The 24,754-nt window shown below is 39.4% G+C and overlaps 2 protein-coding genes across 2 annotated transcripts in view; both read left to right on the forward strand.

The window, feature by feature from the left end:
• Window positions 1–754: 754 nt before the first annotated feature.
• timm10 (translocase of inner mitochondrial membrane 10 homolog (yeast)) lies at window positions 755–11,391 on the forward strand. The gene is made up of 2 exons (XM_061251734.1): window positions 755–948; window positions 10,774–11,391. The coding sequence occupies exons 1-2, from the start codon at window positions 878–880 to the stop codon at window positions 10,973–10,975; spliced, it is 273 nt and encodes a 90-aa protein (XP_061107718.1). The 5' UTR covers window positions 755–877; the 3' UTR covers window positions 10,976–11,391.
• A 142-nt stretch (window positions 11,392–11,533) lies between these two features.
• Window positions 11,534–24,754, forward strand: part of unc93b1 (unc-93 homolog B1, TLR signaling regulator) — a 60,563-nt gene continuing 47,342 nt past the window's right edge. The window contains exons 1-2 of the mRNA XM_061251732.1: window positions 11,534–12,909; window positions 24,538–24,663. Coding sequence (XP_061107716.1) covers window positions 24,550–24,663 — 114 coding nt within the window. The 5' untranslated portion in view covers window positions 11,534–12,909; window positions 24,538–24,549. The remainder of the gene's footprint in view (window positions 12,910–24,537; window positions 24,664–24,754) is intronic.

Raw genomic sequence — 24,754 nt, forward strand, 5'->3', positions numbered from 1 at the left:
CTTTACCAGTGTTTCAAGAAGGAGGAGTTGGTTATTATTACTATTATTTATTTTATTTTATTTATTATTTGTCCTTAACTTTTTATTATCATATGTATGTATGCATGTATAAAAAAAGAGAAAAAAGTAAAGTCCTTACTGTTTATTGTATTTCATTGTACCTGTTAAAGGAATAAATACATTTATTTTAAAAAACTAAGAGCAGAAGTTGGTGCAAAATCCTGAAGTGGATTGGCCCTTGCTGTGCGCCCCTGTGCTATACAAATAAAGTGTTATGTCCGTGCCCTTTTACCACTGTGTTTTCTGTCTCTGTTTTCTGTTCTTAGGCAAATATTCATGCTTCTAATTATGAATTATGATAATTATGATTACTTCTAATCATGCTCAATTTATCAACATTATGTTAGGTGTTGCAATATGCTTGGCTTCACAGAGGGAAGGAAAATATATTAAGAGCTAACATTACCTAATAATTGGCCTATCAATACCAGATATGGAGTGGTGGCAGGGTGCAAAATTAATTGATGACATGTTTGCATAATTTACCAGTCACTTGTAAAAAATCTAAGTTGACATAACAACACAGGTGCTAGCATTGATGTTATGTTTAGCAATCTACCTAGGTAACCTTATATGTAGCAGGTCAGAAACAGCTGGACGTGTGACTAGTCCGAATTCGTCTGAAAGAAGAAGAAGAAGAAGAAGAAGAAGAAGAAGAAGAAGAAGAAGAAGAAGAAGAAGAAGAAGAAGAAGAAGAAGAAGAAGAAGAAGAAGAAGAAGAAGAAGAAGAAGAAGAAAGTGCCTCGTTTTATTGTTGAAGGTTAAACGTCGTCCGTAGTACAGGTTGGGTTCCGACTAAATTCGGACAGACAGACCGATGGATCCTATGAAGGCGCAGCAGCTGGCGGCGGAGCTGGAAGTCGAAATGATGGCGGACATGTACAATCGGTAACAGACTCGGCAGCTAACGTTACTGAACTCCTATCTCATCATGCCTTCATTTTCAGCGGCATATATAGAAGAAACATAATGGTAGTTTCATTGTCCAGCTAGCGTAAGTTGTTTTGCAGTAATGTTCATGTGCAATCGGCTCTAAGTTACATAGATAGAACTAACTTACCTAGCTAACAAATAGGTGATGTGCAATAGGCATAGATGCTTCTTGAAACAACGGAGAAGCGAATTCCAGAAGCGGATAATCTATATAACGTAAACTCACCGTCTGTGTCTGAAATGGCTCACTATTCCCTAATTACCAATCCCTAACTAGTGAATGTCCACATGGTCCGCTAGCATAGATAGTTTACTAAATAAACATTGAATTCGGACAGCAGACGTCATCTTTTTCAATCGAACAGCGTCATCACGTAGGCTACGCACTGCTGCATTTAGCCACAAAACCATTACGTTAAAAAACATATAGCCACTTCTTAAAACTTTACTTCAGTCAAGATGCATCTCACTTAACCCTACGGGGTTAATGTCAACTATAGTATAAGACATAGCGTAACGAACAAACAGTGCCGCTTACTGGGCGAACAGGGTTTTGGATTATTGAATAATTGATACAGTTGCTAGCTACATTGTTATATTAGGGTAATTGTGCTTTATTGTGCTCAATCGAAACGTATTTCTCATCAACGTGACAAAACCCAGAGATCTGTTATTTAATTTGAATTGCTCCGTGACCGCGTCATCGTCTCTTAGTATCTTAAAATGAGATTGAAAAAAGGTTTAGGTCTATGTATAATAAAGTTGGGGAAATGCGGGTCGCAAAGCATTGTGGTTCGTGTCCACCTTTCTAGTGACTACGGTTGTTGACTAGATTTTGCCGTGCGTCGAGTGATATTTTTAGTGCCTTCAAAACGTGAGTAAATTTGACGCTAGAACAAGATGGCTGACGGCCAATTTAGTTTACTAGTTAGTGAGCCTTTTCGGACAACAGAACACGGGGAAGCGCCGGCTTCCACCAGAAGTTAACCTCCGTTCAATGGTAGTTTTTCTGCTGAGGAATGTGGTTTATTACGGACACTAAACACTTTGATTGATGGGAATTGGACGAATATCTATACAGAAAACGACAAATAACTGCACAACGTTCCTGTGCTCGGAAGAGTGTGTTAAAGCACGATGGTCCGAACACCGCCCTTTTACCACTATTATCTTGTCGCTATATGTGACTCGTACCAAGTTTTTATGAAAACGGAAGGAATTATAGACACGCACACTCGAACAAAAAAAACAAAATACAAAGCTGATCAGTTTTTAATTTGATGCGGGCCATGACAGGCAGCCAGTGGAGGGAAGTAAGTAGGGGGGGTGACATAATAGTGTTTGGGAAGGTTGAAGACCAGACGAGCTGCTGCATTCTGGATGAGTTGGAGGGGTCTGATGGCCGATGCTGGGAGGCCAGCCACACAAATGTGGAGAGTTGTCTGTGTGCTTCCATAGCTATACAGCCGACATACCACCAGTCGGCGGTAGCACCCAGTAATTTGCAGCGTGACATAGTGGATAGTGTTTGTGGCTGCAGCTTTGCCGATGCAAGGCAGACTACGATGGAAAAGAAAAACTGCATTAGCCCAATTACCTTATGTTGTTTGCTGTAATACTTGGGCTATATTGTGGCCAGTGTCGCCAATGCATTTTTCTTCTTGCCAACATCCCAGACGGAATTACAGAAAAATAGGCTAAGATGAAACGTGTAGGTTCTCTTCTGTCGTGACACTATTAAAAAAACTTATGAAGAACTTTTAAAGAAGATTGCCTTGGAATATATTTTTAGGCTATACCAAATAAAACTGCATATTAATTGTTTATTGGCCTGTTCTTTTAAATGTAATTATTCAACACCTGATTGGTAAAGAATATAGCAGGATCAACCATGTATAATCTGTTAACCCATACACATTGTGTTCATATTTGTCATTAGTAAGCTTATACATCTTTTTTTTTTTCATGTGATGCAATAGAGTATTATTTTCCCTTCATAGCTGAGCTAATTCTTTAATAAAATTGTAGGCTAATAGTAACTTTCCGGATAATAGTATCATAGTAGCATGAAGTTACATACTTATGTCTGTGAAGTGCTTCTAACCATACGGTGAGTATTGCATTTGCGGTTATTGTATTGCCAATTCCATTACACAAACAGCATAGCCTACAGCAAAATGCACTTATGCGCCTTGCCATCTCTATATACAACGTCTCTACTTAGCTGATGTTGTGCCTACATTGCCATGAAGTCGCGATCGTCACGCTGAAAAGTATAGTAGATTGCGAATGTCGAGAGCTTTGTTTGATGTGGTCCAAAAATACTTTTCTCAGTATCGTAGTGCTACTTGCAATATGAATGCGGGTGTTTTTCCCCCACATGTTTCCCCACACGTGATTAGGCATGTGCAGGGCCGCGGGAAGATAATTCAGCGCTCTGGCAAAATATGAATATGCCGCCCCCTGCATTAAAATGTTTAAGAGAAAAAGAAGCCAATTTATCACATATTGACCCATATTTTTGACTCGATAGGTGTAATTAATTAAAACCGTTGACTCACAATTTAAAAGAGGACCTGTTTTGCTTTGGCTGCTGCAAACTCTTTAATTATCTTGGAGTAATCCAATTTACGACAGATTTGGACCATCCATCCATCCATTATCACCCGCTTAGCTGGAGTCGGGTCGCGGTGGCAGTAGGCTGAGCAGGGTATTCCAGGCATCCTGGGGCATCCCGAGGCGTTCCCAGGCCAGGAGAGATATATAATCTCTCCAGCGGGTTCTGGGTCTACCTCAGGGTCTCTGCCCAGTTGGACGTGCCCGGAAAACCTCCAAAGGGAGGCGCCCGGGAGGCATCCTGATAAGATGCCCGAACCATCTCAATAGGCTCCTTTTGGCGCGAAGGAGCAGCGGCTTTACTCCGAGCTCCCTCCGGATATCCAAGCTCCTCACGCTATCTCTAAGGCTGAGCCCGGCCATCCTATGGAGGAAGCTCATTTCAGCCGCTTGTATCCGCGATCTCGTTCTTTCGGTCACTACCTAAAGCTTGTGACTATAGGTGAGGGTTGGGACGTAGCTCAAGGGACGTAGGTCACCACGACGGTCCGGCACAACGCCCGCATTACTGCTGATGCTGCACCGATCCACCTGTCGATCTCACACTCCATTTTACCCTCTCTCGTGAACAAGACCCCAAGATACTTGAACTCCTTCACTTGGGGGAATGACTCGTTCCCAACCCGGAGGGAGCAATCCACCGTTTTCCGGCAGAGAACCATGGCCTCGGCACTTGGTGGTGCTGACTCTCATCCCGGCCACTTCACACTCGGCTGCAAACCGCTCCAGTGCGTGCTGAAGGTCACGGTCCGATGAAGCCAGCAGAACCACGTCGTCCGCAAAAAGCAGAGATGCAATTCTGAGGTCACCAAACCGGACACTCTCCTCACCTTGGCTGCGCCTTGCGATCCTGTCCATGAATATCACAACTATACTATATATAGGGACCCTATACTCCCATAGTACCCCCACAGGGTACCCCGGGGGACACGGTCGAAAGCCTTCTCAAAGCACATGTGGACTGGATGGGCAAACTCCCATGACCCCCCAGCAACCCTGCCAAGGTAAAGAGCTGGTCCACTGTTCCACAGCCAGGACGGAAGCCACATTGCTCCTCCTGAATCCGAGGTTCGACCATCGGTCGGAGCCTCCTTTCCAGCACCCTAGAGAACGGTCAGTCTACATTTGACAGATTTGGTGCTCAATTGAAATTTCAGCCAATCCATTCAAAAGATCTTGTAACATTGTCGATTGCAAATAGTACAAGTTTGAGATGCGAAAAACTCCTCTTTCCTGATGCCACGGTTACCAGCAGTTAACAATAAGCGCATGGCAACGCTAAGATTTGGGTCATGTTACAAATCCAAAACATTTTCCCGGTAGAATGTAAGCAATGGGTGAATCGCACACATTGCTGGGATAGCTCTTGACAACTGTTTTTATCTCAGCTCAGATTATCTGCATCAATATCCCCAATTTCCTTTGCAAGATGCAGTATGTTGTCATTTATCGCTGTAGAGAAATCCGAACAATGTGTAAAAAATATCCAGCTGTGAATATCTCTCGGAAAGACTGATTAAAACTGCATCAACCAGGGGGAGAAATTGGCGCTTGTAGTTCTCTTTTGGGAGTTTTGCTGGGCCATCATCTGAACTTCCGTGATATTGACTGGGCACCATCATATTTTTTAATGGATGCCATATCATCTAGGCCTAGTTTAACCTCTGTTTTAGCACAAAAATGAATGGGTTGCAATCACCATTGTTAAACCTTTTGAGAGGAGAAAATCACTATAATGAAGAAAACGACAGTGTCACTGCTCTTTTGGCCTACCCACCTTTTTATTTTGAGACTTACAGTTTGACAGCCATAAATGGTAAAAACACTTTTTTGTCTACGCTGTATCCAAATTGGCTCCTTATTTACTAAATAGTAGTCTATATTTGGCCATCAGCCATCTTGTTCTTGTGTACAGGGCGGCCTGTGTCGTAGTGGTTAAGGTTCATGACTGGGACCCGCAAGGTTGGTGGTTCGAATCCCAGTGTAGCCACAATATGATCTGCTCAGGCCCTTAACCCTGCATTGCTCCAGGGAAGGATTGTCTCCTGCTTAGTGTAATCAACTGTATGTCACTCTGGATAAGAGCGTCTGCCACAATGTAATGTGTCCGAATGGAAAAAATTGAACGCTGTGTTTCAGGCCGTCTCTTTTCCAGTCAGCGTTTGGGAATTCGCACTTGGAACACGAAAGCAAGGTTTTGTTCATTAGTGGGACCCATTACCTTCAACCTCTGATGTAACTATCTGACAAATGCCAATGGCATTTATGTTGCACTTAGTACATAAACAGCAGCCTGCTGCACCAGGATAATGTTTTATTGCAAGTTAGGGTGTAGAATATACACTAAATATTACGCTGTAAGTAGTTAGTTTGAAAAGACCTGTGCATGTATTTGGACTGTCTTAACTGGGGTTTTTTGTTTTCCATGCACACTTGTTAGGGTTTGCAAAGTTAGCGGCAGTTCCGCAGACAGAAACGCATTGTTAATGAGACTTCAGAAGTGAATGGCCTGATAGGTGTCAGTAATGTAAATAACCGCACATTACAACAGTGGTTTGCAGAAGAGCATCTCTGAACTCACATCGCATCATAACTCCAAGTGGATAGGCTACAGCAGTAGAATTCTAATACAAAATAAAGTGCTCGGTGAACGTATATAGATGTGTAGGGGGGTAGTATGTTGTAGACATTTACTAAAAATGTTTCGCACACAAAATATTTATATTATTATTTCTTCCCCATTGTGACATCTGAAAAACAGCTCAACCTCTTGACCATATCTGCATGCTTTTATGCAGTTATTGCTGCTGCATGATTTGCTGATTAAATATTTGCATTAACAATTAAGGTTTTTTTTTTTTTTTTTTTTTTTTTTGCATTCATCCCTTTTTTTCAGGGCGCAATTTTCAATCACTATGATAACAGGATATACCGATAGAATTGTGAGTTTTAATGCTTTCAATCCGTATAACCTATTTTAAAATAAGTTGCTTTTTTTTTTTTAACAGGTAGGAGGACCTCACCTTCTCTGCATTTTGTAAATTCACATACGACAAGACATACAGTATTGTCAGTGTCCTTTTAATGACAAGTGTCCAGTGGAACAAATGCATAAAAGTTTCTCATTGTAAAAATGTGCTAACACAGAGAAATTGATAGAATGTTCATTATTTACTTGACATTTCTCTGCAGGAATGATCATTGTTGTCTGTTTTGCCATTGTATACTTCTATAAAAGTACTTGTACATAGATAATAGAATTTCTATGTTTTATATAGCCTCTCTTGACCACGATGAGCCCAAGAACAACTGTCTCTGACAAATATCTGTGACGTAGTTGCAGAGAAAATGTTGCCCTCATCCGTGTAAGAGAAAATGAAGTATAACTACAGCTCATCAAAGAACCAACTAAACCAGGCCTAATATTTACAGCTGACTTTGAAAAGGCATCCGATAGGTTACATTACATTACATTAATGGCATTTGGCAGACGCTATTATCCAGAGCAACTTCCAGTTAGACTAACCAGGGGTGCGTTTCCCGAAACCTTCGTTCGTAAGTTGTACCGTTAGCTCTACCTTAACATTTCAGCGTGTTTCCCGAAACGTTCTTAGCTAAGTATACCTTCTATTGGTCATACTTTTGTATGGTTGGTCTGTATGGACAGTCCTCCACTGGAGCATTGCAGGGTTAAGGGCCTTACTGAAGGGCCCAACAGCTGTGTGGATCTTATTGTAGCTACACAGGGGATTGAACCACCGACGGGTCCCAGTCATGTTCCTTAACCGCTACGCTACAGGTCGCCCATATTATGATAAAATTGGGTCTTTAAAAAATATGATGTTTACATTACCATGCATTAGATGGACAGATAGGAAGTCACATTCCAAAGAACTTGAGTGAGCTCTCAATGATGAACTTTAAAAGAAAATGATCAAAAATGGATAAGATACTGCAACCATGGCAAGGAAATTGTTTGAGTATATATGGCAAAATGGCACTAATAACCTCTCTAGTAATAGTTTATATAGTTATTTATGTGTAGGGGTACAATTACTGAATATTAAAGTATTAAATTCTTCTTTGAAATCATCACTAATTGGGAAACTTAATCCTGGCTGATTCAGTAGTAGGTTACTTGAACAGGCTCATCCCTTGTTTAAGGGTGGCCTTTTGGTATATTTACAGTTCAATTCTGTCCACTTCAAATGGTTTAAATAACAAATGCATTTCGATTTGTCAATTTCAGTGAATCCATACAAAGCTGGTTACAATTATACAATATCATCCCCCAGAAAAAGCTCAACAGAGTATATGGTTCCAATACAAGTATAGTAATAGGTAATACATTTATAAATTATAATATATTTATGAAACAACGGGTTGAAAATCGAATGAATAAATACATTAGAATAAATGAAGAAGGTAAGATTGTCATATGAACAAACTACTAAAGTGTATGGACAGGTTGGTTTCATGCAAAGTTATAATTAATTACTCTCATCCTTACCACACAAATCGAAAAGGGAACCGGTTAAGGCATCTGGGGAATTAGTGGTCTGCAGACCCTGTATAAAAGATAATAAATTAACACAAACTAGTAATATTAATAAAGAAATGTTTTTTTACAAATAATTTAAATAAAAATAGCATTTTTGCTAAAGACATGTTAGGCTTGCATAAAACAACACAGCATTTTTCACCTGCATAACGAAACTAGCATTTTCAATATGCACACGGAGTCTGTTGTGCTTCAGCAAAAACAGTTCTTGAGATTTTATGCCAAAAAAGATTGACGTTTTACAACAATAGAATAGAATCTAAATAGAGGACTTCCTTTGGAGGAGTTCCAATAAATCTCTTGTCTGAGTGAATATTTCTGAGGAAATCACCAAGACCATGAAAACACAATAGAGAGCATTTTCAGTGTTTTGGGGTTTTTCTCCGCAGATCTCACAATGTTCGTCATCTACTGCTGTTGTTTTCCTTGGTCAACCTATTCGGTGTCTATTGCTCAGTACACCAGCGGTTTCTTTAGTTTTCCAAGTTGTGGTACATGCTCTGATTTTTTTTTTTTTTTTTTTTTTTTTTTTCTTCTCTCCCCTAAGCTTCAAAATTGCTTGCTTTTCTCTCAAAGATGGTGCTCTGGTCCTCATGGTGGTTTAGCTTTTCTAACACAAATGCAGTCTCAGGTGCAGGCAAAACCCAAGGCTAAAACAGGGCACATTTGGGCAACAAGAAATACCTGTCACATGTTCCAATACTTTTGCTCACCTAAAAAATTGGATACAAAAAGGTGATATGTTCTAAGATGTTTACCAAATCTAGATAAAAATACCATGAAATAAAAGCTGAAATTCTGTTCTGTCATCTCATTTACATGTTTTGACCTCAAACCTTTTGTTTGAATTTTCTGACTGCTCCATAAGCTACACTGGTTCTGTCGCGAGCACCGTTTGATTCAAATCAATGTGACTAATTGCACAAACTAAGCTCATACAAGTGAAACTCGAAAAATTAGAATATCGTGCAAAAGTTCATTTATTTCAATAACTCAACTTTAAAGGTGAAACTAATATATTACATAGACAAATTACATGCAAAGCAAGATATTTCAAGCCTTTTTGTTATAATTTTGATGATTATGGCTTACAGCTTATGAACCTCAAATTCAAAATCTCAGAAAATTTGAATATTACATGAAATCAATCAAAAAAGGATTTTAAATACAGAAATGTCGGCCCTCTGAAAAGTATAATCATGCATATGTACTCAGTACTTGGTTTGGGCCCCTTTTACATAAATTACTGCCTCAATGCTGCGTGGCATGGATGCGATCAGCCTGTGGCACTGCTGAGGTGTTATGAAAGACCAGGATGCTTCAACAGCTTCAGCTCTTCTGCATTGTTCGGTCTCATGTCTCTCATCTTTCTCTTGGCAATGTCCCATAGATTCTCTATGGGGTTCAGGTCAGGTGAGTTTGCTGGCAAATCAAGCACAGTAATCCCATGGTCATTGAACCAGGTTTTGGTACTTTTGGCAGTGTGGGCAAGTGCTAAGTCCTGCTGGAAAATAAAGTCAGCGTCTCCATAAAGCTTGTCTGCTGAAGGAACCATGAAGTGCTCTAAAATTTCCTAGTAGACGGTTGCGTTGACCCTGGACTTAATAAAGCACAGTGGACCAACACCAGCAGATGACATGGCTCCCCAAATCAACACAGACTGTGGAAACTTCATACTGGACTTTAAGCATCTTGGATTGTGTGCCTTTCCATTCTTCCTCCAGACTCTGGGACCTTGGTTTCCAAATGAGATGCAAAATTTGCTCTCATCAGAGAAGAGGACTTTGGACCACTGAGCAACAGACCAGTTCTTTTTTTCTTTAGCCCAGGTAAGACACTTCTGGCATTGTTTGTTATTCAGGAGTGGCTTCACAAGAGGAATACAACATCTGAAGCCCATGTCCAGGATCCGTCTGTGTGTGGTGGCTCTTGATGCATCAACTCCAGCCCCAGTCCACTCCTTGTGAAGCTCTCACACACTTTTGAATGGCCTTTTCCTGACAATCCTCTCCAGGATGCGGTCATTCCTGCTGCTTGTGCACCTTTTTCTTCCACACTTTTCCCTTCCACTTAACTTTCTATGAATGTGCTTTGATATAGCACTTTGAGAACATCCAACTTCTCTTGCAATGACCTTTTGAGGCTTTCCCTCCTTGTGGTGGGTGTCGTTGATGGTTTTCTGCACAACAGTCAGGTCAGCAGTCTTCCCCATGATTGTGAATTCTACTGAACCATACTGAGAGACAATTTAAAGGCTCAGGAACCCTTTGCAGGTGTTTTGGATTAATTAACTGATTAGAGTGTGACAGTTTGAGCCTACAATATTGAACCTTTCCACAATATTCTAATTTTCTGAGATTTTGAATTTGGGGTTTTCATAAGCTTTAAGCCATAATCATCAAAAATATAAGAAATAAAGGCTAGGAATATCTCACTTTGCATGTAATGAGTCTATATGATATATTAGTTTCACCTTTTTAGTTGAATTACTGAAATAAATGAACTTTTGCATGATATTCTAATTTTTCGAGTTTTACCTGTAATAGGCTTTCCCTCTCTCCATTACTGGTGTAACCTGTGTTCCTCTCCTCTGTCGCCCCCAGCATGACCAATGCCTGCCACCGGAAGTGTGTGCCCCCCCACTACAAGGAGGCGGAGCTTTCTAAGGGAGAGGCAGTGTGCTTAGACCGCTGTGTGGCCAAGTACCTGGAGCTTCATGAACGCCTGGGCCGCAAGCTGACCGAACTGTCCGTACAGGATGAGGAGCTGATGAAGCGTGCTGCTGTGGGCTCCGCCTCTGGATAGGACTCCAGCCACCTGTTGGGCAACTGAGGGGGAAGGGTGGTGCTCACTGAATCCTTTTTTTTATTTTTTATTATATATATATATATATATATATATATATAATAAAAAATATCTATATATATATATATATGATGAGGAACTCTGTGTACATGATGTCATTCTCAGCCTCAAACCAGGGCCAATGTGTTTGGTGGAGGAGGTGGTGGACATGAATGTGTATGTGAAGTATAATACAAGTCAGCCAGCTTTTATATTACACTGCGTTTAACATTGTTCTAAAACAAGCCAGAGTAAAACAGCTTGTAATAAATAGCTTTGTGTATGCCAGTGGAGCCTATTGCATGCTTGTGTGTGCGCACATATGTGTGTGTTCTTGCATGCCTCTGTGCGGGCATATAAATGAGTGTGTACTTGCATCTTTTTTTGTGTGTGTGCGTCTATGTACACAAATTGGTGAATGCGCCAATTTCTGTTAAATCAGTCGTTTTAAGAGATTTCATAACAAATCTGTTCGTATAAGTGGTTCTTGCATGAGGCCCAATTATTCATACACGCTTAATACTGGATCAGAGGAGCCCCACTAGGGTCTGCTGGGGTCTCCAACCCAACCTTCCAGTACTGCTGGGTGTGTGGTTGTCCCCAGCCCAACCGCTCGGTACAATTGGGTCTCCAGTGGTACCCAACCCAGCTCCACTGTACTGCAGGATTTTCTGCCTTTGTTTAACCCTAAAATCACATCCTTGGTACAGGGGGGGGACTTCAACATGACAAAGCAGAATACCAAAGACCTGGTACTACCGGCCTTCCAGCTCAGTCAGGAAAACGTGACTACTCCTCATGCCTCAGCCTAACACAAGTGCATAAAGCGTTTGCATTCAATTTTATCACAACGACATCTACAGGTACCAACAACTTGTTGACTACTGTAAGAGTCATTTTCTTAATTGATTCTTAATTGACAATGTGTGTTAACATGAAGACAATCACATGGTTAAAAATAACCTTTTAGTTTTTAATCCTTATTACTATTAGACCACTTTCTGAATGAAGTGCTTATTAGGAGTCTTTCTCTGTCTCTATCCCAGCAGATGGCCTTTGACCTTAATGTCTCTGCTTCTCCTGGAAGGGGGTAGCTAGCACATTCCGGTCTTACTGCAAGGTCAACAAGGGGTATTCAGAAGACAAAATACTGATAAATGTTAGTGGCCAGCTTTATGTATTTTTGTTTTGGTAAAGCCCCCCCTTCTGGAAAAGTGTAATAGTCTTCCTATGTCTGATTGAAATCAGAAAGCCTGTAAGCTTTCTCACTTTGTTATTTCTGTACATGTAAATACGGAAGTATAGCTATCGTTTTTACTGGGATCTGTTTCATCAGACCATGCTCACCTGTGAAATGTTAAAAAGGGCATTTCCCTAACACTACTGACAAATCTCTACTGATTTGAAAATGGAATGTTTGACAGTGTTGGTCACACTCCCAAGTGTGTCGAGCCAAGCTGATCCCACTTAGTTTGCTCCCCCAAGGTTCTACTGGGGTCCATTGTAAAGCCTGTTGTGAAAACTGTTTGTGAATTGAATCTAAATATGCGCGTCCACTTCCCGAAACCATTAGCATTTTTTTCTTTTCTTTTTTGCGCTGTTATGGTTACTTAGCCGTTGAACTACCGAAAGATGAGGGGTAGATGTGGGAAAAGCTTGACCCGCCAGCCTGGACGAGAGTTGCGGAAAATATGCGCTACGTCTTTAAGACAAACAGCCGAGTCAGGAAATGAAACCTTTAGTACTTTCGTTTCCCTCTCGAAACATTTATTTTTGTTGCATTTCTATTAAAAAGAGGAAGAAGTTATGCTCATTTCCTGAATACGTGAAACTTCTCGAAATGTCAAGCTTATAACGGCTTACTTTCTTCTGTAACGTCGCAACCAAAACAAGAGGTGAGTGTCTGTCTTTTAAAGTGATGTAAGCTATTAGAAACACTTTTGATTGCAGCTATTATAATTAATGGTAAATATCACAAGTAACTGCTAGACTACCAATGCATATAGGCTTAATACCGATTGCTAATGCAACACTGAAAGAAACAGTTTAAATCAGTTTTGCATATTACTCCGATGTACCTATTCGTACACAATACACACAACTAAGAACATACTACACTAAAATTAAGAACCTCTGTCGCTCCTGTGAAAATGAAAAACGATGGAAAAACGGCACCGCTGCCCAGCTGTGAACTGTCGCCAAACTGAACAAAACTAAACTCACAAATCCACCAGAATATTCTTAAGGAGCACTGTGTGGACAGAGCTACCTTAAAATGAGCGACAACCGCCCGGTTTACATGGAGCCTTTTTACCATGTTTTTACCAGGCCGAACAAACTATCCTCTTCAGTCGGCCAGGATTTGCCATTCTCTGAGAAGATCGTGAACTCCAGTGGTTTTGTCTGGCCAAAATATATTATTGTGGACCATATTTTTGAACTCAGTCAATTTTTTTCAGTGATCGATTTATTTTCTGAGCTAGCCTACAGAAGATATAGGATTTATTTAATTCTAGTTTGGTCCGCATGGTTTTATGAAACACTGCACGCACCTGTCCACGGGCACACACGATACGCTGAAATGGGTTGAGAGAGAGTTCCCTGCACAGATCGTTTCACAGGCCAGGAGAGCGATGATTACATTAATCCACAGTCAGTGTTATTGCCTATTTTTTTTGTTGATGTTGTTATTTTGATGTCAATTCAAATTTCACTGTCAATATAACTAAAAATAATGTTACCTGTATTTTCAACAAATTAAAAATAAATAAAGCTGGAATATGTTGCTCTTAAAATGCTATTATACTGATATGATTCCACCATATTATTTTGACCACATTGTTATTTTGATATTGGTACAAATAGCCTACTGTTATTAAAAATATTCTTTGTTGTAATATGTCTTTGCATGATGATGGTGCTGTTGGGCAGCCTCTAGTGTAGTGGTTAAGGTACATGACTGGGACACGCAAGGTTGGTGGTTCTAATCCTGGCTCTAATCAAGGTGTAGCCACAATAAGATCCGCACAGCTGTTGGGCCCTTGAGCAAGGCCCTTAACCCTGCATTGCTCCAGGGGAGGATTGTCTCCTGCTTAGTCTTATCAACTGTATGTCGCTCTGGATAAGAGTGTCTGCCAAATGGCAATAATGTAATGTAATGTAATCTGGCCTGAACCCTCTCCTCCTCTTACTCCTTCTCCCTCTCTCTTTCCTTTTCTCTCAATCTTTCCAGCTCTTATTTACGCTCACTGGTGGTTTCATTATCCATTGCACTTCCTTAAAACCCAATTTCTCTCTCTTTCTTCACTCTTATTTTTTGCTCTGTATTTCTATTTGTGTTTCTGTGCTTTCACCCTCCCTCCGTCTCCCCGGATTAATTTACCAACTCCCCTTTCTCTCTCTAAATCCTTTCTTCCTCTTATTAATTATCTCCCCCTCTGGACCTCTTCTGTCCCCATCTCCCTCTCTCCATATTTCTTTATTCTCTTCTTTTTTCAAGTTTCAGGGCTTCAGTTTCTAATCCCCCCCACTCTTAAAAAGTAAATATGTAAAAAAATTCTCAATACTCTTGCAGTCTGTTACTCGTTTTGAAAATTAAGTGTAAGTAATGTGTGTCTGTGAGGCCTAGTGGTGCGCTGTGGAGAACTCGGCCTCTGTCCGAGTGTCAGGTGAAGGTTGAGGCAGTTGAGGGAGCCAGAGGCAAGAGACAAGAGAAGAATACAAAAGGGCAAAGGGGGCTGGACAATGAGATTGTCCTAGCTCTTCTACTGTGAAAGTTTATTGCTCCCGGCATTACAGTATTGATTTAATGGTAACTAGACGTCACATCGGGGTGGTGTTGCGGAAGTGTCCTGTGGAATCATGAGAAGTGTAGTTAAGTAGTCCCTACACTAGCTAACCGTAATTGCCAGGGCTATCAGGTGCATAATGTCTTTAAATGCTTTGCTGCATGCAGGCCTAATAGTTTTGAGGACACCCTTGTCATCTTAAATTAAACGTTGGTAACATTGGACTGTATACAATTATGAAATGTATTTCTCAAGAAGCCCATACACCCAAATAGCAAGCGACTCTGGGCAGCTAATTCGGTGCAGCGAATTCCTTCACTGTCTCGGTAGAGCTGTATAGCCGATCCTAGTTCCAACTTGGTCAATGCACAAAATTTGACTCTGGAAGAAGGACAGATGAGACTTTTAACCTGACCATTAAAAACTTGGTATGAGTCACATACGCAATCCATTTCAACGTAGTGACATGGTGATCCACTGTAACCTTGTGGTGGGCTAGCTTTATATGGCTCACGGCCCAAACCCACCAGACAAGCAAGCGCACAGATGCTTATTCGGAGCGCATTCTGTGCTGAATAAACGAATAATACACTATATATAACAGTTATGTTCTTGGACACATTTTACCATGTTTTTTCCAGCTAGTGTTGTGACTTCTGATTGGATGGTACTGGAAGCATGTGGAGATGACTAGGCTAGTACGAGCATTTGGACCAGTATTGATGCTTTGATCATACTTTTAATTATATTAAAACAAATATCTATATCAAATGTGGTTTGTATGTGCCTCCTTTATAAAGTTCAATGTATTTATTTATTTGGGACAGACAACATATTCTAAACATGTAATTATAACAGAATTAGCAGCTATTATGATTCTGTAGTACCTTAAATCGATACAGTGATATTAGTGTAGTAAAAACAGAAGCAGAGTCTTAATTAATTGATCAAAGCGAAGCATGGAAGCGAAAGTGTGTGCGTGTGTGTGCGCTTCCGCATCTGGTGGGTTCTGGGTGTCAGCCTGCATAACACAATGAATCAGTGTTCGGACCACCCCTGGAAGTTATTTGTCATTTTCTCTATAAATATTGGTCCAATTCACATCAATCACAAAGTGTTTTAGTATCTGGGATAGTCAATAAGCAAGCATAATCATAAGCCACAATCCTCAGGTGAAAAACTACCCTTATACAGACGTTAATTCCTGGTGGAAGCGGCCGCTTCCTCATGTTCTGTCCGGAACACTGCGAGTTTACATAAAAGTCTTTAAAGAAAAAAAAAAACATTTATTGTAGTGATAGCATGTTTTCTATTACATTGAATTGTCGTAAGGCCACCTTTGTAATACTGTACACGTATGCTCTAATGGACACAATAGCAGTATTATTTTCATAATGGGCCCACTTGTCCACATCCAGCAGCAGATTGCTCCAGCAACCCTTCATGCATTAACACCTGGATGAAATCAATGCCTTCATTGATCGGCGGCTGCTTCATAGTTTCTTCTGGGAAAAAAGTTGCATAGGAATGAATGAATGGTTTCGAGAGTGTTGACAGAATTCTTTTTACACGTTTTTTTAAACTGCCGTTACTCTGTCAATTTTCACACTACATGCATTCCCCTCCAAAAGTATTGGAACAGCTAGGCCAATTCCTTTGTATTTGCAATACACTGAATACATTTGGGGTTGAGATAAAAAGATGAACACAAAAACACGTCCACAATTTCATCTTTTATTTCCTGGTGTTTACGCCTAGATGTGTTACACTAGATGTGTGCAAAAGTATTGGAACTGAGAGTATTTAAGTAAATGAAAGTAAATAACACTTAATATTTGGTAGCATATCCCTTGCTTGCGATAACTGTGTCAAGCCTGCAACCAAATGACATCACCAAACTGTTGCATTCTTCTTTTGTGTTGTTTTTCCAGGCTGCAGCCTATTTCAGGTGTTGTTTGTTTCAGGGTTTTTTTTCCCTTCAATCTCCTCTTCAGGAGGTGAAATGCATGCTCAATGGGGTGAAGGTCTGGTGATTGACAGTCTAAAACCAATCACTTTTTAATCACTTTTCCTCCATAATGTGTCCTTTGTTGTGTTGGCAGTGTGCCTTATTGCATGATTAAGTTCCTTATCTCTGTGTTGTTGGCAGATATATATTTTTTGTAGATATCCTGCTGATACCATCTGAGTTACATCATAAAGATTAGTAAGCTCACTCCAGAAGCAGCCGGGCAAGCCAAATCCAAGACACTTCCTCCAGTGCTTCACAGATGCTTCACAGATGAGCTCATATGTTTTGGATCATGAGCAGATCCCTTCTTTCTCCACATTTTGGCCTTTCCATCACTTTGGTAGAGGTTAATCTTGGTCTCATCAGTACATAAAACTTTGTTCCCATCTCTGTACTTCTTTGCAAACTGTAATCTCGCCTTCCGATTCTTACTACTGATGAGTGGTTTGCATCTTGTGGTATAGGCTTTATATTGCTGCTCTCAGTCTTCTTTGAACAGTTGATTGAGATACCTTCACCCCTGCCCTGAGGAGATTGTTTGTGATGTCATTGGGTTTTTCTTCCTAGCTCTCACAATGTTTCTGTCACCAACTGCTTTTGTTTTCCTTTGTCCACCTGTTCGATGTCTGCTGCTCAGTACACCAGCAGGTTCCTTTGTTTTCCAAGTTGTTGTTCAATTACCAATGCTTGTGCAATGGCTCTAATAGATTTCTAAGCTTCAAAATGGCTTGCTTTTCTCCCAAAGACAGCTCTCTGGTCTTCATGTTGGTTCATCTTTTCTAACACAAATGCAGTCCTCACAGAAAAAACCCAAGGCTAAAACCAAGAGTAGACATTCAGAACAATTTATTGTTTAACCAATCAATCTAACAGGACACCTCTGGACAGTAAGAACCACCTGTCAGTCACATGTTCTAATACTTTTTCTCCCTTAAAAATTGGGTGGTCTGATACAAAAGGTGATATGTTCTAAGTTGATTACAGAGCTTAAAGTTCTGAGGCACGGTGCCGGATTTCTGGCATTTGGCCGTTTTTTTCACAAAATAATATTCTCGCAAAAAAATACAAATAAAAAAATAAAAGAGAAAACACAACAACCAAGTCAAGATAATACATAACTTTGCTACGTTCCCCCTAAAATTATAGTATATACAGGAGGAATTTTTAATTCCATGTAATATATCAATATGATAACCTTCTTTTGTAACATGCAACACAAGGTCTTAAAACGTAATGTCATAACACGATCCCATGTGTCTTTGTTTTTGTTCTGGATGCTTCCTATCCATTTGCATTCAGTCTTGTAACTATTTATTCTTCAATTACCAATGGTGTGGGAGTAAGGTAGATTTTCATAAAATAAGTCGGAAGCTACTTTAATCAGTCACCGTGTCAAGTATCCGTTGAAACATCATCATTAAACCTCAAACATTAAACCTCAAACAAATCAATCTTTTGCCCCTCGTTAAAAAAATCTCAAGCAATCTTTGAATCTGAAACTGATATTCAAACGCCGCAAAATTTTAAATCTCGGCATGGGCTAGGAATTTTACATTTAAACGAGTCTAGTTCTGAAAATGGACTTCCGAAAATCATAATGGACATTTTTATCCTGACAGAGTCTTGGCTTTCAAAAAAATATTGGACTCTGATATTTACATACATGAATACATTATTTTCCAGTGTGATTGTAAAAGTAAAGGAGGCGGAGTATCACTTCCACATTAACTCCCAAAAGCATTGAGTACATTGTTTTAGATATCAGCACTGGGGGTAATAATCATTTAACAGTTACTGGTTTTTATCGTCCCCCATCTGTAAACTGTGATGCTTTAGAAGACTTTGGGAAATTAATTTATTCTTATGCCTCATCAGAATTACTACATTACATTACATTAATGGCATTTGGCAGACGCTCTTATCCAGAGCAACGTACAACAAAGTGCAAAGTGCATACCCATAACCTTGGATAAGTGCACTGAAAGACCCTAGAGGGAAGTACAATTTCAACTGCATACTACATACTGCAACTACTATTTATGGGTGATATAAATCTGGATTGGCTATCGGATAACTCCTCGAGTGCCTGATAAACACGCTCAGTTTTTATCGACATGGGGGCGACATGGCTCAGGCAGTAAGAGCAGTCGTCTGGCAGTCGAAGGGTTGCCGGTTTGATCCCCCGCCCGGGCTGTGTTGAAGTGTCCCTGAGCAAGACACCTGACCCCCAAATGCTCCTGACGAGCTGGTCAGGGCCTTGCATGGCAGCCAATTGCCGTCGGTGTGTGAGTGTGTGTATGAATGGGTGAATGGAGAAGCATCAATTGTACAGCGCTTTGGATAAAGGCGCTATATAAATGCCTGCCATTTCAGTTTAAAAAACTTTGTATTATAAATAGAACAAATCCATGTTTCTCCTCTCCTCTCAGTTACTCAGAGACCAAAATACAGCTTGGGCCAAGGCAAGATCCATGGACTTGGATTCTGATTGGCTTTATTTCAGGCAGCTTAGAAATAATTGCACTCTTCAGATAAAAAAGTTAAATCTCATTATCTAAATGCTATCATCCTCTTTCTGGAAAGCATTTAAATCACTATATACACAAAATCCTCTGCCTCTCTTCCTCAGAAAATAATCTGAAATTCGATTACTATTACTGGTAGAGAGGAAATTAGTGATGCCTTTAATCAGCACTTGATTTCTGCTGGTTATTTATTTGATAGAAACTTTGCGGCACATTGTTTGCGGAACACCTCTTTACCTAGTTCTGGTACTCAGAATGTCTGTCAAACAGCCCTTCCTACAGCTTGCTTAAATAAAAATCTTAATCTTTTAGAACCTTCTCCACATTGGAAGTTTGGAAAGCCTTAACTAAAATTGAGGCTAGGAAAGCAACTGATAAGCTGGACCCATACCTTCTACGTCTCTCTGCCGATCTGATTGGTGAACCATTGGCCCAAATCTTCAATATGTCAATTCTTTCTGGTTCAATCCCTAAGACTTGGAAGGCAGCTAAAGTTCTCCCGCTTCACAAGGGTGGTGACCCTTGCGATATGAATAATTATCGCCCTATATCTAGGCTTTCATGTCTTGCTAAAATTTTTGAAACTCTAATCAATTCTCAGTTACATTCGTTTTTATCCTTACATGGTATTTTAAATGTACATCAATCAGGTTTTAGAACTATCACTATCTCAGCTGCATCCTTATTAATTAATGACATAGTGAGCTCGCTTGATAAAAAGCATCACTGTTCAGCTCTCTACATCGACCTATCAAAAGCCTTCAATACTATTGACCAGGAGTTGCTCTTACAAAGGCTATCTGCCATTGGTCTTGATAACTCTGCTTGCATCTGGTTTCAAAACTACCTACAGGATAGAACTCAGTAGATGGGAAGTAATCAAGCTTTCTCGGCATTGTTAAAGGTGTCCCTCAAAGCTCGACTCTGGGTCCATTGCTATTCACAATTTATATTATATTATATTTATATCTAGCAGAGTAATTGTAAATTACATTTCTATGCTGATGAAATGGTTATCTATACCAGTGCCTCCTCAGCCCAGCAGGCTATTATTGATCTTCAGCATGGCTTTAATTCTCTCCAGAAATCCCTCATTGACCTTAAGCTGGTACTAAATTGAAAAAAAAAAAAAAAGTATTTCTCTAGATCTAGTAACTCTATTAATAATCTGAATATTCACACATTGAATGGAACTGAAATTGATTCCCTCATTATAAGTATCTGGGTTGATGATACTCTAACTTCTAAAACACAAATTTAGAATTTGCAGAATCGTCTGGAGGCAAATCTTGGTTCTTATGTAGAAATAAATCTGGTTTCTCTTATGAGAGTAGAAAGATTATAGTTCAAGCGACACTTCTTCCTGTACTTGACCATGCTGAGACAATTTACACACATGCTGTACCTTCAACTCTTAAAATGGATTCAGTTTACCATTCTGCATTGTGTTTTATTACCAGGGACAGCTACCGTACATACCATTGTGAGCTTTAGAAAAACGTAGGATGGCCCTCCCTTAATGTAAGGAGAGCCCAACATAGCATTTTGTTCGTCTATAAAGCTCTTATTCAAGAATTACCTCACTATTTATGCTCACTACTCAAATACAAAACCAGCAATTACAACACGCTCGCAAGAACGCTTGGCACTGGAGATCCCTCAAGTGAGTATAGAGCTGGGAAAAACCTAATTTAGTTTTAATGCACCTCACATTTGGAACAACCTTCAAGGCTTGCTAAGGCTCTAACACCTTGTTCCTCTTGATGAGTTCAAGCTCTTGATTATATATATTTTTATAGATGAATTAATCACACTTGTTCCTGTGTTCAATCTGCACTTCATTGTATGTAGCTCTGGATAAGAGCGTCTGCTAAATGCCTTGTAATGTAATGTAATGAGTCTACAAGCCTGAACATGGATTGAATTCTTGGATTGAATGTTAGCTATTATGATGATGATCTTGGCAAGTTATAACACAGCATCTAGCATATTCATTGTTTCCCGCAGTGGTTTCTTAAAAAAACGTTGGATGAAAAAATTTAAATTCATTCAATCATGAGTTTTCCACATCTGTTTGTCGACATTTATAAGTAGTCTCAGCCACCACCTCAACAGAATAATTTCAGTTCATTTAATTATTCTTAACAGTACATTTCAAGCACAAAATTTTTTCTTGCTTTAAGCCCCGTGTTCAACAACTATAAAGGATAAAAATACCAGGAAATAAAAGCTGAAATTCAGATCTGTCATCTCATGTACATCTTTTGACCTCAAACTCAATTGTATTCAGAGTATTGCAAAAATAAAGGAATTGACCTTGCTGTTCCAATAGGGGACTGTATATTAAACATCAAAATGTTCAGCTTTTCATCCTGATTCTCACAATGTTAACAGCAGCATTATTTACACTCTAGCCTCACTCTAGCAGTTCCGCTAATCCGCTAATTATATGTAAATCAGCATTGTGGTCCTGGAAGCCTGTGATGTCACAAGTGTCTGCCCTCTGGCAGAGTTTATATAAACTCAGTGACCATGTTATTAGGTACGCATGTACATCAGTGTGCTCAAGGAAGTCTGTGATGTCACAATCGCCTCTGCCTTCTGCCGTTCATAATAATTTATTAGGTAACACTATTTTATTACACCTGCTTGTTCAGGAAAATATTTAAACGGCATAGTATTAGCAATAGTAGCAATAGTCCACTGATTTGCCACAATCACACTCCACATTTTCTTTAGGAAATGCATATCTCTAGTTATTGTGATCGCGAAACAACAGACAACTGTTATTGTTTAGCTTTATTTATTATTAGCGTTTTTGCAGAGCAACAATAATAAAGTCAACTTTATTATTATTATTCTTATTATTATTATTATTATTAGTAGTATTTTTTTATTATAATTATTATTCCGCACGTTTTTGATGCTAATCGCCTCCCACAGTTTTCGAGCTGTCGACACCAAATCAACTGGAAAACGTCCAGCAATATTGAATTGAATTAAATTTATTTTTGTATAGCACTTTTCACAGAAGACTGTCAAAAAGACGCTTTACAGAGTAACACAGAAGAAGACAATTAAACATATCAGCCCAAAGCCCCCAATAGCAATGAGGTAAACAACTCCCTCTAACATGATCCCGAATGGTGTGCTTGTTCACAGCTTTTTGATATTCCCATTAATTTCCAAGATATTTAAGGTTTTCCAGGGAAAAATTCCACAAACACCTTGGGGCCTTTCTCCTGTGCTTCCCTCGAGTGGGACGACGCTGATTGTCATTTATTTTTATACTCAGTGCAAAACAGAACATAAACATGCACACAAAAGAAAAAAAGAAAAAATTAACTCAAAATTTACTGCTGTACATGCAAAACTGTTTTTAGACAGAACAACTGCATGATGGCTTGAACTCATGTGCTAGTCCAATGCATCACGCCTGTAGAGTTTGCAATAACACAATGACTTAACATTTAAAATAGCATATTACAAAAATTAAATATAAAATAGCAGGAATTCACAATTTTTTTTTTAAAGAAAATAAATATATAAATACACATCTAACTACAGTACAAATACAGGTGCGGTTATTTGAATGGGTCTTTGTGGATGATTTATAATGTAGCCTATGAATTATATAACTATTAATAAATAACGTTCTACTCACTATGTTCCGTTTTGTAAAGCCAGTCCTTTGTCTCTTTAGGCCTACCATTCCGGATTCAAACTAGTCACGCTATCTTTTGTGGTTTGCGCAATATCAAACGGGGGTGGAGGAAGATGGGGAAGTTTGTGGCTGGAATATCTCTTTCCTACAATGCGAGAGAAATCAACTCATTTGGAAACTTGAATTTGCCTACTCTCACTAGTCACTAGTCTATTGGAGACAGAATCCAAGATGGCCGCAGAGGACAGGTGTGGTTTGTTAAGCTCCACTCCTATCCTTTTATTCAACAATTTTCTACAGATTATAGCAGTTTTAGCCAATGTTTTTCAACAAAAATGCTTCAATACAAAGAAACACTTGAATCAAAAACAAGATTCAATCAACAGGTACAGAGAAAACTGAATCGTTTGGTTACTTTGCTTGTGGCTTCTGCTTGCTCTACCTGGTCAAGGCCTTTATTTGGCAGGAAATCAATCAACTACTCCTGGACATTCTGCACTTTTGAACAACACACTAAGACTGACTTTTTTTGGACATGGACATTTGGTTTCTTATTCCTTTTTCTGGCCTTTTTCTGTTGCGAGTCAGATTTCTGGGAATTTTACCAGGAGCCAGGGTTAACAACCCTACTTTCTTCGAAAAGTGCCATGGAATAAATCTGTACTGCACTAATTTTTATATGAAGAAAAGTAATCTGGCTTTGTTGGAGCACACAATCCTCTCTCATTTGTAATTATACAGAAGTTTTTGTTATTATTGTTTGGGTATAGGAAATATAAAACTGCAAGATGTATTGTTAGTGATGTCTGCATGTGCATGTGCGAGCGTATTATAGGATAGTTTAAATATAAAATTTAAATATTCACTCATGTCTTGTTCTTGTATAATTGTTCAACATTAAAAGGAACTAAAAGCTTCAGTCACTTACAGAAACTTTGTTATAACTTAAATGCAAAATAAATGTTCTGTTTTTATTAGATGCATTTAGTATTTAGTTTTTTTAAGTACCACTCTGGATAAGAGCATTTACCAGTCATGTTTCGTGCATATTTATCTTAATTGATATTAAATAAAATTTAAATAGATGCTCTTAAATCATAGGAGTCGTACTGTCCTCTAGGGTCCTCTTCACACTTGTTCCTCTGTACTTCGTTGTACATCACTCTGGATAAGAGCATCTGCTAAATGCTTTGTAATGTAATGTAATGTAATTATATTTTTATCTGCTCTTAAAAATCCGTATTCAGCATTAGATGTAGCTGTGTACCATGCAACATTTACGTCATCTGACATTTTAGCTTCATTTTCTGATAGTCACGTAAATGACAGCTGAAAACTGTTCTTGTGTCCCTATATGAAATCTTTTACTGTGATCTAATGAGAGAACCAGTGTTGCTATGTACAGCCAATTAGCTCATTTAGCCAGGGCAATTGATGGAAACAAAAACCTGCCGACACAATGGCCCTCCAGGACCGGAGGAGTGCATTCGGTGGAGTCACTTACCAGTAACTTTACTGATTTCTACCTTGCATAGGGTGACCACCAGATGGCGGAAGCACTAGGAAATGTTTACAGTGAAGCTGCACAGCCGGGAGCTCTGCCTGCTGGTGACACAGAGCTAATGCCGCCAGATGGTCCAGATGAAAGCATTGAAGGGGGGGTAATGTACTGACCTGTATTGTAATTGAAAATAATTTGAAATTATTACATGATTTAGTTTTAAAGGTTAAATGTCTTTCCTTCTTGTTCTC

The sequence above is a fragment of the Conger conger genome, chromosome 8 (genome assembly GCF_963514075.1).
Source record: "Conger conger chromosome 8, fConCon1.1, whole genome shotgun sequence".
Taxonomy (NCBI): Eukaryota; Metazoa; Chordata; class Actinopteri; order Anguilliformes; family Congridae; genus Conger; species Conger conger.

Coding starts and splice junctions, on each gene's coding strand:
- timm10 (XM_061251734.1), top strand. CDS start 878: ATGGATCCTATGAAGGCGCAGCAGCTGGCGGCGGAGCTGGAAGTCGAA. Junction 949..10,773: donor ATGGCGGACATGTACAATCG/GTAACAGACTCG, acceptor TGTCGCCCCCAG/CATGACCAATGCCTGCCACC.